Below are 16,843 nucleotides of genomic sequence, written 5' to 3'. Positions count from 1 at the left end.
ACCTAGGAATTGGGCGAGGCAATGTAGAAATTTAGCAAGGAATCCTAGGAATTGAGCGAGGGAAGCTAGGATTTGAGCAAGGCAACCTAAGAATTGAGCGAGGCAACGTAGGGATTGAGCGAGGTAATGTAGAAATTTAGCGAGGAATCCTAGGAATTGAGCGAGGGAACCTAGAAATTCAGCGAGGGAAAGCGAGACAACCTAGGAATTGAGCAAGGCAGCGTAGGGCGAGGCAACGTAGAAATTCAGTGAGGAATTCTAGGAATTGAGCGAGGGAAGCTAGAAATTGAGCAAGGGAACCTAGAAATTCAGCGAGGCAACCTAGGATTTGAGCGAGGCGAGGGAAGCTACAAATTGTGTGTGGGAACCTAGAAATTGAGCAAGGCAACCTAGGATTTGAGCGAGGCAACCTAGGAATTGAACAGGGGAAGCTAGAAATTAAGCGAGGCAACCTAGGATTTGAGCGAGGCAACCTAGGAATTGAACGAGGGAAGCTAGAAATTGAATGAGGCGACCTAAGATTTGAACGAGGGAAGCTAGAAATTGAGCGAGGGAACCTAGAAATTAAGCGAAACAACCTAGGAATTGAGCGAGGCAAGGTAGGAATTCAGCGAGGCAACCTAGGAATTGAGTGAGGCAACCTAGGAATTGAGCGAGGGAAGGTAGGAACTTAGCGAGGCAACTTAGGAATTGAGAGAGGGAAGGTAGGAATTGAGCTAGGCAAGGTAGGAATTGAGCGAGGCAACCTAGGAATTGATTGAGGAAAGCTAGAAATCGAGCAAGGCAACTTAGAAATTGAGTGAGGGAACCTAGGAATTGAGTGAGGTAACCTCTGATTTGAGCGAGGCAACGTAGGAATTCAACGAGACAATGTAGGATTTGAGTGAGGCAATTGAAGGAACCTAAGAATTGACGAAGAAAGCTACAAATTGAGTGAGGGAACCTAGAAATTGAGCGAGGGAACCTATAAATTGAGCAAGGCAACGTAGAAATTGGAGCGAGGCAACCTAGGAATTGAGCGAGAGAACCTAGAAATTCAGCAAGGAAACCTAAGATTTGAGCTAGGCAACCTAGGAATTGAGCGAGGGAAGTTAGAAATTGAGCGAGGGAAGCTAGAATTTGAGCGAGGGAACCTAGAAATTCAACGAGGCAACCTATAAATTGAGCGAGGCAACCTAAGAATTGAGCGAGACAACATGAAAATTCAGCAAGGAAACTTAGGAATTGAGCTAGGGAAGATAGAGGAAGCTAGAAATTAAGCGAGGGAGGCTAGAAATTGAGGAAGGAACCTAGAAATTGAGCGAGGTAACCTATAAATTGAACGAGGCAATCTAGGAACTGAGTGAGGGAAGCTAGAAATTGAGCGAGGCAACCTAGAAATTGAGCGAGGGAACCTAGGAATTTAGCGAGGCAACTTAAGAATTGAGCCAGGGAAGCTAGAAATTGAGCGAGGGAACCTAGAAATTCAGCAAGGCAACGTACAAATTCAGCGAGGCAACCAACGGATTGAGCGCTAGTTAAATCATCAACAAAGATGAGAATGACCTTTTTGAGAGACTATCAATTCCCTTCACTTCACGGCCATTTCCATGCATTTCACGTTCAATTCTGGTGATTCTGTTTCATTTCACGGTCAATTCCCTTCACTTCACGATCATTTCCATGCATTTTTTTCTAAACAAACAAGCTAAAATATAGGACAACTACTCCATTACAAGTCGTATTTTGTATCAAGCATTTTATTTGGGAGAGGGAAATCTGGCATATCTTGTTAGCTTGAGGGGAGGCATTAGAATTTCCTTTGCCTTCAACACAAATGATCTGCACTCAATTATAATTAATTTATAAGGAACTTATATATTAATCAGGTTCGTGTTGGGTCAGGCAACCCGAGACCTCAACCCGAGCCCAACCCAAGTTTTATCGGGTTAGTGTTTATATGGCCCAACCCCAAGACCAAACTCGATACATCCTACCTAAGCCCAACCCAATGTCGTGTCGGTCACAGGTTGGTCAGGTTAAGCCCGCCCAACTTTTAGCCCTAAAATCATATACAGTACATCAAGTAACTAATTTTGGTTTAAAAGATATTCTTATTATATGAATAAAGAAAGAAATGAAAAAAAGAGATAAATTTTTTTATATGCTTATATATACATTTTTATATAAATATGTGTTAGAGAAAATGTAGGTAGAATAAAATTCTCCATGTAAAAAAAAAGGATACGGATACGGTTATAGCTACGGTTATAATCTATAGCCATAGATCGGGATTCGAATCGCCGAATTCGCGATTGATCACCGATTGGGACAGCGACTTGCAGTGGAATCGCGGGAGCTGTGATGGATTGCCAATCTATGGGTATGGCTACAGTTATAATCCGTAGCCATAGAAAACCGTAGCCATAGGTTCTTTCCTCTTTCATTTTTTTTTCTGCTGTTGTAATCCCTACCGCCTTTTGTGGGTCTTATCATGAGGTCTGTGTTATATCCAAACCGTCCATCTATTTGACGAGCTCATATTAAGGCTTGAGACAAAAAATAAGATAGATCTAATTATCAAGTAGACCACACTGTAAAAGGCAATGGGGAATTGAACGTCTACCATTGAAACCTTTTTAGGGGTTATAGAAGATTTGGATCATTATGAAATTTGTTTTTCTTCTTCATCCAGGTCTTTGTGACCCTATGAATGAACTTAGACGGGGAGGATTTCTCACAAACATCACAGTGGGCCCCCAAAAAGTTTTTAATGGTCGACGCTCATTCAACACGCTCAGTTTCCAGTTTGTCCCGCTCAATTTCCAGTTTGTCCCACTCAATTTCCAGTTTGCAAAGCTCAATTTTCAGTTTGTCCCGCTCAATTTCTAGTTCATGTCCCCCTCAATTTCTACTTTCCGAAATTCCTCCATTCTAAAAATTCTCCAGATGCAAATAACTGAAAAATCATGAAAACATGTCATTTGACATAAATCACTATGCATGCTTCAAAAAATCAGTACAGTACAAGGCTTGTCGATGGGATTAAATGGCAGAAAATATACTTTTGTGAGATTTGCTAGTCCCTGTAGGAAAAACAATTGCTTATAGTTTTTTCTCTGAGTTATTGAATGAATGATTGTAATAAGATTAGTAGTGAAGTTAAAGTCTTATTTAGGTACGTTTTCTATGCATTTCTCGGTCATTTCCCTTCCCTTCATGGTCAATCCCGGCGATTCCATGCATTTCTAGTGACCTTACTGACCAAAAATGACCCATATAGGGTTAGTATGGGAGTATAAGTGCTCATTTACATCAAAACTAGAGTTATATATAACCCCATTTTCTCACACCTCTCTACCTTGCACGAATTTTCTATGTTTTCCTAGGGCATTTCAAAAGGAAAAATAAGGAGAAGAGAAGAGGAAACTCGAAGAAGTGGGATCCAACCAAGGAACATTGATCTCCTTTTCCTTGGGAAGACTTCGTGCCGCGACCGGGACCACAAACAGGTGAGATCTGACCCTCGACCCAAAAACCTAGACTATTGAAGCCCTTTTTCCACAATTGCTAATAGAATACGTCTATTGTAGTGATCCTTACGCCCTGCGTCGAACTCCTACTTCGAAACCACCGACAAGTTTGAACCCTATGTTACCGTTTTATCGGCCCCGGAGGGCCCAGATAATGATCACGGGTTGCGATCTATGCTTAAGCACTTGTTGTGCTGTTTATTTGAAATGATTTACAAATGCTATGTTTTATGAAATGCATTGTAGTCCATATGTTCGATGAAATGCCTGATTCATTCTTACTCATTTCAGCTCATTTCTGCTCACTAATGCCTACAATTCCTATTTCCCATGCTATGTGTTCACTCAATCATTTATGCAATTCAAGTTGCTCAATTTAGAAGCTGGTATTTGGAATTGCAAAACTATTGTCGTAGTGTACTTGAAAATAAATTTGCAGATATTTGTTCCTCCTAGTGATTTTATTCCACTCTATAAACCACACTACCTCTTCTAGTGGTTCTGGGTCCCTACTCATGGCTTAGTGGTAGACTCACAGGAGTTTCAACACTAAGGTCATGGGTTCGAGTACCCATTGTGGTGTAGGAGATTGCACTGATCAAAGGATGTCTGGTCGACAGCGACGAGGAGGAGGTGACCAAGCAAGAACTCGGTATTTTCGCCTAACAACCAAATGGTAATTTTCTCAGTCTGCTTTTGGGTACCCGTGTGACTTGAATTGCAAATGCTCTGTCTAAATCATGAGGAAATGGAAAAAGTTAGTAATGTTTGCTAGTATTCATGAGAAAGTAGTCTGCTGGCAATTCAGTTATATGCCTTTCAAAATTCAATTATATGCCTTTCAAAATTCAGTTATTTGCATTTTATATGTTGCTTGCTGAAGTTATATCATTTTTACTGAAATCTCCCAGGCTGGAAGATCCTAGCCTTTTTTTGCTGTCGTAGCTTGAAAATATCTTTGGAGGCTTCCTGTCACGCCCCGAACTCGGAAACCGGGCTCACAAAATTCCCGATCGCCGAATCCGGCGCCGACAGCCTCCGTAGAACCCCATTTTCGGATCCCGGCACCCATTCACCAGGTTCCGATCCTGGAATACTACAAGGAGGATTTCAAGTCATCAGTCTGATTCATAATGAGCATAACAAAAGCATAACCCACAAACAATAACCACAAGAACACCACCACAAAATCCACTAAGATCAAAAACTTTTGAGTACAATGCGATAGAAAAGAAAAATACAATGCAACAAAAGAAACAAAACTCCAGAAGCTCGGCTGCACGCTCCAACTATGGCCAGACTATGGTCACGATCGCGTCCGACGCCACCGCACGCATCAATCGTGCATAAGCTATGGAAAGCTTAGAGGGTGGTGTAAGTGTGTGCGCAATATGACGTGCTCAAAATGCAAGGTCGAGTAATGCAGAATCATGATGATGAGCACATGAATGCAATCACCCGTATCAAGGCTATGCGGGCAAGATATGAATGCTATCGGCCATAACACGGCCATGCGATGCAAGATGCAACTCAAGCATGCCAATCCTCAACATGTATCAATAAGTTCTCATTCTTGATAATCACCGGGTTCAATACACTCTAAATGGCACTGCGCTCTCCCAGCCACAGTTCAAATGAGCGTAAGAAACCTCACTATCCGCCCGACCAATAGTCTGCCAATACTACCCGAGACGTCGATAGCGGACCCATTCGCGAGCTGGTCAAACTCAAACTAGTATTGCCCCTACCCTCGGGCGAGTAAGGCCACACTCCTTTCCAACCGACCACGACACGTGGGAGACGCGGCCTCCTGGTATTTGGCTCTCGTGCGCTCATATATCCACTCGGTCTCGACATTGGAGTCATCCTCTGGTACCATCGGGTTTAGGGATTTTCACCAGGGACATCTATGGTGCCCGTATGCTAGAACCAAATATTTCCGGTATCCAATCCTGCCATCCACGATGTATCTGTGGAGGCCATGCCCTGATGTCGCTAGGGCATATAGTAACTATAATCACACAAATGCAAGTGCATGAGTCACATTATCAGGCATGCAACAGTCTGTATGTACCATGCACTTATATGGGGCACCTCCGCCTATCAGGGAGTATAAACAGTCCGCCCAAAGGCATATGATATGAACTGTCACTCCTCACGTCATGCAAACATATTAAACGAATGATCATGAAACAAGGAACTATACTAAACATTCAAATATGGAAGGTCTCTTCGTATCACAGAAATGGGCCTAGACGGCTTGCAGAGTATAAGTATGAACCTATCGTGGCCTTAAGGAGTGTGACAATGCGGACATTTAACCAACATTGTCCTTACAATGTGGACGTAAAACCAACATTGTTCCCAAGGCTTAGCCCGCCATAAAGCACCATTACACAAACCATAGGAAATCACACATTGCAATGGACTAATATACATCTCATTGGGCCTCGACCCATAGTGCTCAGATACATCAAATGGGCCATCTCATATGGGCCTTATATAAGTCAGGTGGGCCGCATTAGTGGGCCTTATGTACATTGCAATGGGCCATAACCCATGAGCCTTTGAAAACTTCACAATGGGTCTGTAACATGGCCCTTATATATATCAGAGTGGGCCTCGACATCGGGCCACCAATACGTCGAATGGGCCTAACCTCATGGGCCTTATATATATATCAAGGTGGGCCTCCCCAACGGCCAGAAATACATCAATATGGCTCCACCACATGGGCCTAGGGCCCACCATAATATTTATTTGAAATCCAACCTATTCATAAGGTCACACGGGCAAGGGAGGAGGGGAACAACAATTTTCAGCTTGATCTGAAACTTCTGTGGACCCAGAAAGGGTTTCAATGGTAGAGTTCAATTCACACTGTTTCTTGTGATGTGGGCCGCCCGAGCGCTGGATTGGCCTGATTTTGAGGGGAGGGGTCCATGTCAAATAGTGGCCCACCAAATGGACGGTGTGGATACAAAATATACATCATGGTGGGGCCCACGGATGGAGCCGTGGGTCCCTGCCTCTTGGCCGCCCGTCACTGCAGCAGCAGCAGCGCTGCTGCTGCTGTTTTAAATTTTTTTTTTTTTTTTTTTGGTTTCGGGGCCCACCGAGATGTGATTCACAATCCAGCCCATCCATTATGTGGGTCCCATCTAAATGATGGTACAGACCAAGTTTAAGCAACATCCAAAACTCAGGTGGGCCCTGCCAAACGATTTTATATATTTTAGTATGTCTTCACATGATTTTCAATGATGTGGCCCACCGGAGTTCCATATACAGTTGAATTTTGGGGTGGACGGCTGAAATATGGGGACCCATCAAATGCACGGTGTTGATGGCCGAGATGCACCAAGGTGGGACCACAGCTGGGGGGCCGTGAGCCCAGGCCGTCCGTCCGTCAGACGGTCTGGCGCAGCCGCAGGCAGCGCGCCTGCGCCTTCTGACAGCGGCAGCAGCGCTGCTGCTTCTTTCTTTTTTTTTTTTTTTTGAAAAAGAGATTTTTCACGGTTTTTCCTAGGTGGGGCCCGCTTCAGTACGATCCACTCCATCCATTGGTCTCTGTGGCTTGATACCAACCCATAGAGTCCAATATTGAGCTTTTTTAGATGTACAGGAGCATCAGGGAGCAAATCAAAGGTACGGACACTGTTTCCTATGGTACGGTCCGCCAGAAAATGGGATCAACTTCATTTTTCGGCTCAACGCCTAAAATGAGTTGAGGAACAACATGGACGGCTCGGATCTTACATATACATCAAGTTGGGGCCTGCATGAGTGGCCCACCACTCCTTTCTTCTCTTTCCCTTTTCTTTTAAAGCATTAGCACTTTACGTTGTAAACGTCCAGCGTCCCTGGACGCTGGATGACTTCACAATCACTTCATTGTGGTGGGCCCCACGTGGACGTGGCCCACCAATATAAATAAATAAATATATATATATATATGATATATACCTTATATTATATATGTATATAAATACATATTATATTATATATTATATACATGTATTATATAAAATATAACATATATGTGTATATATATATATATAAAGATGTATTGGGCCCATCCAAACAGTGGATGGTGCGGATCATCACCTATAATAGAGTAGGCCACACCGTCTGATGTAGATGGACGGGGAAGATGTAACACATATTGGTGGGATCCACACCATTACAAAGAGAGAAAGAGAGAGATAAAGGGAGATATACGGTGAGATAGAGGAACCCCGCCACTATGGGCCCTCTTGATTAGATCACATACATCCAAATGGGTCCCACCAACAAGTGGGCCTTAAAATTTAAATTAATGGAAAAACACCCACCTTATCTTCCTTCTCCTTGCTCCCTTGGACTCCTTAGCTCCTTACCTTCACTTTTAATGGAGATTGATGAAGGATGAATGGTTGAGATTGGAGATGAGAGGGTGGGCCACACTTGAAGTTGAGAGGGAGTGTTGGATGAGTGAAATTTCTCATGGGATTTGGAAAATTTGCTAGAGAATGAGAGGGAGAGATAGAAATAATGGGTGGAGGGATGGGTGGAGTGATGGTTGTAAGAAAGAAGTGATGAGGGGTATGGTTTAGTTTGAAATTGGTGGAGAAGAGGGATGGTTGAGGTTGAAAATGAGAAAAAGAGGAATGGTGAGGTGGAAAGATGGTGGACTTTTGGAAAAAGAGGGAATAGGTGAAGTACTTTGAGGTATGGTTGCATTTATGGTTAATTAGAGGGACTAATTGTGTAGAGATTCCCTCGAAATCCGCAACGCGCGGTGTTTCTTCGGAATAAACGCTGATCGGCATCTTCTTACCTGGGTATCGGTTCGGTGCGCAAGTCACGGCGTTGGAACCACGGCGACGACGCGATCGTCAAGACATAAGTTTCAGATCGAGCCGACGTCGGTGCGCGGGACCTGGCTTAGGATCGTGCGCAAACACCGAATTCGGTGCGAAGGTTGCCGAAATTTGACCGGAAGGACCGCGGAAGCCAACGGAATGGTACGAATTAGGACACGGGTCTTACACTTCCTATCTCTTCATGGCACCCAACAATGAAATAATGACATTAAGTAAACATGGCAATTAGAAAACACTGGTTTGATGAGAGTAATTCAGCCTCTAGACAAATTGAATGTTTTTTTTTAAAGACAAATTCATTACCAAAATGTTCTTAGATCTTTATTTTTATTGAACAATCGTTGCCCCTTTCTTGATGTATTTCGATTATTATGAATAAACGAGCCATTAAATGAAGGGGAAGTTTTTCCAAAGAATTGGACTGATGTTGGTGGTGAGATCTTGTTAATTTGTATTATCATTATGTAGGGAGAAGTTTGCTTCAGTGCCTAATGGTTCAGTGGTGGTGGCTTTGCTGTGGTTGTAAGTGCCGGTGGTGGAGCTGCTGAGGCCAAGAAAGAAGAGAAAGTGGAGGAGATGGAGAGATGCTCCATTGCTTTCAGAGTAATGTAAGTTATAGTGCACGTAGTTGCTTTGGGATACCTAGTCCAATCCATTGATGTAGACTGTTCATCTTTAACCCCTACATATGATTCCAACGGATCACTCTTATTAGGCATTCATGACCATGCCATCCATCTTTAACAAATGCCAACTAAAGATGCCACTTTTGACTCCTAGGACAGTTTCCCCTTTTGTACGTAATATGTTGATTTCTTTGTTTCTCCTGTGATTATGTGAATAGAGCTATTGTTACCAAACGGAAATAGTGTTGTGGCTCTATGGTAAAGTATTATCTCTACTCCATGAAACTATAAAGCAGTTGGCTGATCTGCTTTGCAACTTAAGAAAATGGTAAGATGCTCTTTTGCTTTTGCTGGTTAGTGATGATTTATTCGTTTCAAATAAGAAAATTAATGCATACCTCCGACTGTTGTAAATTTCCACAGGTCAAAGAGCTTTAGAAGACAACAAGAACCATATAAACCCTCTATTCTGAGGCCAAGGTTATCTCTGTTAATCAAATCTTACTCCCTTGATTAAAATTTATGGAAAATGAGTGGGCCAAACTGGAAATTGAATGGGATAAACTGGAAATTGAGTGGGACAAACTGGAAAATGAGCGGGCAAACATGAAAATGAGCGGGACAAACTGGAAATTAAGCGAGCAAACATGGAAATGAGCGAGACAAACTAAAAATTGAGCGGGCCAAACTGGAAATTGAGCGGGCCAAACTGGAAATTGAGCCGACCAAAATGAAAATTGAGCGGGACAAACTGGAAAATGAGCGGGCCAAACTGGAAAATGAGCGGGCCAAATGGGAAATTGAGCGGGACAAACTGAAAATTGGGTGGACAAACATGGAAATGAGCGGGACCAACTAGAATTTCTGCGGGCCAAACTGGAAATTGAGTGGGTAAACATGGAAATGAGCCGGACAAACTCAAAATTGAGCGGGTCAAACTGGAAATTGAGCGGGACAAACTGGAAAATGCCACCTTCAGAGCCATGAATAGACCTGAACAAGGAGAGAAGGGCTAGCTTTGCCAACTTCAACTGCTCTTCGGAGTAGTTAATAAACTCTAAAAGATTGAAAATCCATTGTCCTTATACAAATGTGCAAGTCCTGAAACATGACAAATATCAAACTGGTCATAGCATTTTTTTAGGTACGTTAGAACGGTGCTTTGACATAATGAATACCCTGGGAAATAAGCCACTTTCAAAATATCCACTAATATAACTTCTCCAATTTTACCAATTATAAATGGTAAGTCTTTAGAATTTTAAGAAACAAAACTATGTGAGATTACTTCAGGATCATTTGAATTGGGGGCATCTAGATGTATTAGAGATTTCAATTACCAGGCATTGCAATGCCTGGATGGTGTAACTACTGGCAATTGAACATAAAACAATGAAAAGCTAAAAAGCTGCAAACATAACAAAAAACAATGGTTATTCAATATAAACACGTAAAACTTGTAGTAGAAGACATAGAACATTGTGGGGATATTCTATGCACAATGAAGCCAAAATGTGAACTATTTAGACCACCTAAGGTGGATCCCACATTTATAGGGCCAGGGTATATCCAAGATTCTTCATCAGTTATAGGGGATGCGCCTAATATAAGTTTCCAACAACCCAGGGTATATCTACCAGATTACTCAATTTTTATGAAAATGTTCATAAAGCGAACATCCTAGCTTATCCTCTTGGGGCTGCATGCCTTCAGAATGCTAAAAATATCTCCTAATTGCTGAGAAACCAGTTCTGAGTGGTCTCTCAGTTTGATGCTGGATGTCTTGGAGGGACCAAACATCCAACCTTTTCTGATTCAAATCCTTTCAGATGGAAAATCAGAATAATATTGGGATACTCCATTATGAACCAACCCTATTGGTTCATCGATAAATCCGTGATCACTTCTTTGTTAATTGTGTAGTAAATTGGTTGTAGTATCACCCGTGGAGGATTATTTTATATACATTGACGATCTCCCATGTCCTAATAAGACTCCTCATCTCATTTGCCAGTGTTGTTTCCAACCTTTTCTTAGAATTATACATCATATGTTGTAGGAAGAATTTCAATCCTTCTATGAATAAATTCCATCCTTGTTGAGAGTATTTGAAATTTTATTAGGGTGAGAAGTTGGGGTTCTCCATCTTCGAATTGGTTGTGTGAATAATAGTACAATACCTTGTTTGCTTTTAGTGCTCGTATGTAACGGTTATGGGTTATCTACAAATGTGATGTGAAGAGTTTATCCAAATTACTTGTCTTCCTTTTTTAGCAACCAGCCAAGGAAAACGTACCTAAATAAAACTTTAATTTCACTACTAAACTATGGAGGTGTCCCAAAAGAATATTTTATGGATCTTCTGAGGAATGCTTTGAATGATGCTCAATTTCCAGTTTGTCCCGCTCAATTTCCAGTTAGGCCCGCTCATTTTTCAGTTTGTCCCACTCAAATTCTAGTTAGACCCGCTCAATTTCCAGTTTGGCCCGTTCAATTTCCAGTTTGGCCCGTTAAAATTCTAGTTTGGCCCGCTCAATTTCCAGTTTGGCCCGCTCAATTTTCAGTTTGGCCCGCTCAATTTCCAATTTGTCTTGCTCATTTTCCAGTTTGGCCCGCTCAATTTCTACTTTCCGAAATTCCTCCATGCTACAAGTTCTCCAGATGCAAATAACTGAAAAATCATGAAAATATGTCCCTCACAATGTTGTTCTGTTTTCTCTGCCGCCCCACCCAACACTTACACATCTACCATAGAAGCCCTGCCAACCGTGAATTTGGGAGTGCACTCAAGAACACCCAAAATAACCTTTTGATTCTGTGTATGATATATACGATGATCAATGTTCAATATTTTGATTGTGTTATGGTTTTTTAGGTCGTATTGTTCGAAGGTTGGATGCTTGGTTTCAAACCTCTACCAAACGAAGTCGTCAAAGCAGTTGACCCATAGGTTAGCCCTTGAAAAAGGGATCTAGCGCTCACATCTGTTTAATATTGCATGTGCTGGTCCATGAATACTTTTGTGTTGTGCTGGTCCATGAATACTAAAATGAAGAAAAGGAAGGCTGTAAATTAGTGGAAATGTACTACACCAACCGAAAGAACTCATCTTGAAGAGGTGGTTTGATTTTGTTCTCTGATAATCCAAGCAAGACTAAGAATGGTTATAATTTTTACTATTGATTAGTTTTTGATTTTTGTAGTTATTAAAAGACTAGAAATTTGTAGTTTTCTCAGTCTTCCATCAAACTCTTCTTAGAAATTCGTAAAAAGTTAGCTTTTATGATAAATACTAGCAATTAATGCTATTTAGAAGATTATTTCCATGCATTTCACGATCATTTCCCTCCACTTCACGGTCATTTCCATGTATTTCACGGTCAATCCCGGCGATTCCATTTCATTTCACGGTCATTTCCCTTCATTTCATGGTCATTTCCATGCATTTTACGGTCATTTCCCTTCATTTTTATTTCCCTTCATTTCACGGTCATTTCCATGCATTTCCTAGCAATTCCCGAGACCTCAACCCAAGCCCAACCCAAGTTTTATCGAGTTGCTGTTTGTATGGCCCAACCCCAAGACCAAACCCGATACATCCTGACCAAGCCCAACCCAATGTCGGGTTGGTCACAGGTTGGTCGGGTTTAGCCCGCCCAACTTTCAACCCTAAATTTATATATGGTACGTTAAGTAACTAATTTTTGTTTAGAAAATATTCTTGTTATATGAATAAAGAAAGAAATGAAAAAAAGAGAATTTTTTTTTATATGCTTATATTTACATATTTATATAAATATGTGTTAGAAAAAAATGCAGGTAGAATAAAATTTTCCATGTAAAAAATAAAAAAAATAAAAAAAAAGAAAAAAGAAAAAAGAAAGTGCACAGGGATACGGTTATAGCTACGGTTATAATCTGTAGCCATAGGTTAGGGGGTGGAGTCACAAGATCCGAGATTAATCGCTAATAGGGACAGTGACTTGCGGTGGAATCGCGAGATTTAGGATTGATCGCCAAGTTACTGCTATGGCTACGGATTATAACGTAGCTATATCCATATCCTGCATACGCCATTACCATTCTGCTTGAACGTCTAGCGTTGAAACCCTTTTAGGGGCCACACAAGTTTTGGATCATTATGAAATTTGTTTTTCCTCTTCATCCAAGTCTTTGTGACCTTATGAATAGATTGGATGGAAAATAAATGTTATGGTGGGCCCTACAAAAGTTTCAATGATGAAAATCAAATTTCTGCTGCTCTGTGGTGTGGCCCAGTTGATCTTTGGATATGAATTTATTTTTTTTGATAATGCTCCGACATGATCTAGAAATATGGATGAACGTTGTGGATATAATAAATACAGAGCTGTGGGGCCATGTAACTTTGATCTCTTTTACGCCGCTCGTACAACTCTCAGTTGGAGGAGCGTCAGCGCTCGTCCTCGCAGTGAAAGTGAAAAGGAGGGGTAGTTTCGTCCTCAACGTCGCTGTCCGCACGTGCTAGTCTAAGTTGGTAACTTAAGTTTGTGTTCTTTCCTAAAAACCGCTGGGTAAAAGGTTTTGTCTACAGTTGTCATTTTCTCAATTCACACAGTATCCTAAGAAAAACTTGGATACCCTAGAAGAACATGATGGATGATACTCAGGAGCTTAAAATATTAATTATAAATTACGTACAAGTAAATTAAACTGTCTAAATTATGGTTCCCAGCTGGGATGCATCATGAAAAAGAAATTACGCTGATTTGATTACTGGACCAACGGATTGTTGAAAATTCATTGGACGGTTAGAATTGAAAACTATCCAATGCTAATATTTCAGTAAAAGAAGTATCCACGAATGAAAGGTTAGGATTGATCATTCATGTGAATCTGACTTATTAATGACAATGGTTGCACAATTTACTCGGTTTAATACACTCCATGTGTACAATAGCCGAGTGCCTGCGTATCAAACTCAATTCACTGCCCGAGTATCATATAACTCATAAGCAACAAGAGCGTACTGCGCACCCTCGTAGGAAAAAGCAAAACACCCGCGGTGTATATAAGCAGCGAGCCCTAAACTCCAAATCCCTTTCCCTCCTTCCCTCCCATCTCCGTCTCTCAACTCCATCACCACCTTCCAATGGGAAGCTTTGCCAATGGCCCCGCCGAACAGACGGCCAGCAGAGCTCCAGGCAGTGGGCCCGTCGACAAAGGCGCGGATTTCGCCAACTACTTTTGCACCTATGCCTTCCTCTACCACCAGAAGGAAATGCTCTCGGATCGCGTCCGCATGGACGCCTACTACAACTCCATCTTCCAAAACCAAAATCATTTCCTTGGAAAGGTGACTACGCTAATTCCATACTCCTTATTAAAAATTACACACAAAACGGCGCGTTTGGCTATTCTCCAAATCGCAATAGGTTTGAATATTCTCCCAAATTCCCTTCAAAATCAATGCTTGCGTTTTCCTGCATTGATCTTGATTTGGGGGCAGAAAAGGTGAGAAAACAGTATACCTCAGATTGCGGTTTGGCCATCAGAAATATTCAAACTACTTCCGAGGTAGTGTGCAGCCGAATAGGCTCCAAATGAAACTGATATTGATACAATTTCATTGAATGCGTGTGGAAAAAGACGGTACTGGACGTAGGCACCGGAAGCGGCATTCTTGCAATCTGGTGCGCGAAAGCGGGTGCACGGAAAGTGTATGCGGTTGAGGCGACGAAGATGTCGGATCATGCTCGTGAGCTTGCCAAAGCGAATCAGGTGGATGGGATTGTGGAGGTGATTGAGGGTTCAATGGAGGACATTACGTTGCCAGAAAAAGGTGTGTTGATGTGGATGGGTTTGAATTCCTTTTTTTTGTTAATTATTTTCGAATAATTTGTATGAGGTTTTGGTTGTGGCAGTCGACATAATTATATCAGAGTGGATGGGTTATTTTCTTCTGCGGGAATCTATGTTTGATTCTGTGATATGTGCACGGGACCGCTGGCTGAAACCCGACGGAGCAATGTGAGCTGTTTATTTATTTATTTTTTGGTGCCTTCTTCAGAGAATGCTACTTCTACAATGGTCTGGGCTTTTAGCGCATTAGATGAATTTGTAATTTTTTTTAAATTGAGATTGGTTGATTCTGACTATTCACCGTCCTTGAAAGAGCATATAACTCCTCTGTTCATCTTTTCATATCGATGTCTATGTATAATCTTTTAAAAGTAGGTTGAAAAGTGGTAGTTATTATCACTTTTAATTTGTGCTAGTTTTTATTCTTGTAAAAGGTTCTTCATATGTAACAATTGAAATAGCACCTCCAGCTGCCAGGGCAAGGAAAAAATGGTTTAGCCTGGCAGCCAAGGCTCTAACCTCCCGTGAAACAAAAAATGAAGATCTAGGCACAAAAATCTCCCCTGTAGACCAATTGATGATGTCTGAGGAAACCCGTTCTACAATGGTTTGCAGATTGTGATACTGCTTGTGGATTGTCCTTAGGAGGGAAACCTTGCTGCCTAATAGATGGTTCCCAGCTAGATTGGGCCTGAGAAAACGAAAACAGTCTTCCTGCATTCATCCATTAGGATCCCCACGCACACACATAAATGCGCTAGAGGTGCCTGCAGCTCTACTACAGATGCCATGAAAAATAAACTTCCATTTTCTAGCTGTGGGGGGAGGTCAACTGACCCTGGTACTCTGGTACAGGTGGGCTCTGGCTTGATCCATATCATGTTGCTCCAGTTTCTATTGAGATCAGCTGCGAAAATGTCTTGTGATGGCCAATAAACATTTTTGTCTTGATTTTTTCGGGAATCATCTATGACTTGACTCTTCATCCTTAAAAGCCGTCTATTTCTTTTGAGCCATAGCTCCTGCATAATGATAAAGAGCAGAAATATTTAAATTATTTCTTAGATATGAAAATAACCGCATCGTGTTATATAAATGCAATACTAATGTACTTAATTACTTTAGAACCCTCAACCAAGCCCTCATATTTTGTACTTTTCATTTTTATTGTAAATTCTTTTGGGGATCTATGATTTGGTGTCAATGTTTAGACTGGGGACTGACGTTGTTTGGAGTTGAGTTAGAGTTTGAAATCTTTCAATGAGGAATATATAGTTGAATTTTGAGTTGGATGGGGATTGTCCTAATGGAGAATCATATAAGATAAGATATTTATGACAAAAAAACTCTTTTTATGGTTATAGGTGTATGTATTAACCAAGAAACAGATGTGTATTCTTAGAGGATTTTGTTTTGGCAGAAATGAGTTAGTCTTCCTACTAGAATTATGTTGCTTGGAGCCCATCGTTGAGTGGTGCATCAGATAAAGAAAAAGAGCTGTGTGTCAAAATTTAATTCCGACAATAGCTCTTGCGGTAATCCAGTATCAACAGGAATCAGGGATGTTATTTGTGATGAAGGTGTGCTGAACCCAATTAGTTGGGATCCTAGTTTGCATACCAGGTGAGTTGACTCGAAAACTCAGCCAAGTCAACCTGGCCCAGTCACAAGGTCAGGAGAACTAAGGCTGTACCAGACTCAGGTCTGGTTTCCCAATTCAAAGAGTGACTCGGTTGTTAGGCCGAGTCCAAACAAGTCAAATGAGTCTAGGAATGGCATACTTATATTTTCAAAAAGAAGTATTAACCTAAAACACCAAAATCAGCCCTTTGCATCTCTCATTCATTCCCCTCTACTTCTTTATCCTCTTCTCCACATTTTGAAGTTTCAATTTCCCCCCTCTTGTGATTTTCATTGACAAAGAAGAAGAACAAGTTCCATCTTCTAAAGTGGGAAGAGGTTTGCAGACCGATTCAAGAAGGTGGAGCAGTCATTAAAC

The 16,843-nt window shown here is 41.4% G+C and overlaps 1 protein-coding gene across 1 annotated transcript in view; it reads left to right on the top strand.

The window, feature by feature from the left end:
- The first annotated feature begins 14,054 nt into the window (after window positions 1–14,054).
- Window positions 14,055–16,843, top strand: part of LOC131255822 (protein arginine N-methyltransferase PRMT10) — a 28,976-nt gene continuing 26,187 nt past the window's right edge. The window contains exons 1-3 of the mRNA XM_058256701.1: window positions 14,055–14,338; window positions 14,632–14,824; window positions 14,907–15,012. Of these exons, the coding sequence (XP_058112684.1) occupies window positions 14,135–14,338; window positions 14,632–14,824; window positions 14,907–15,012 (503 nt within the window). The 5' untranslated portion in view covers window positions 14,055–14,134. The remainder of the gene's footprint in view (window positions 14,339–14,631; window positions 14,825–14,906; window positions 15,013–16,843) is intronic.

This window comes from Magnolia sinica, chromosome 1, assembly GCF_029962835.1.
Source record: "Magnolia sinica isolate HGM2019 chromosome 1, MsV1, whole genome shotgun sequence".
Taxonomy (NCBI): Eukaryota; Viridiplantae; Streptophyta; class Magnoliopsida; order Magnoliales; family Magnoliaceae; genus Magnolia; species Magnolia sinica.
Note: the sequence above shows the minus strand (reverse complement) of the source record. Positions and strands in the feature narration are given on the sequence as shown.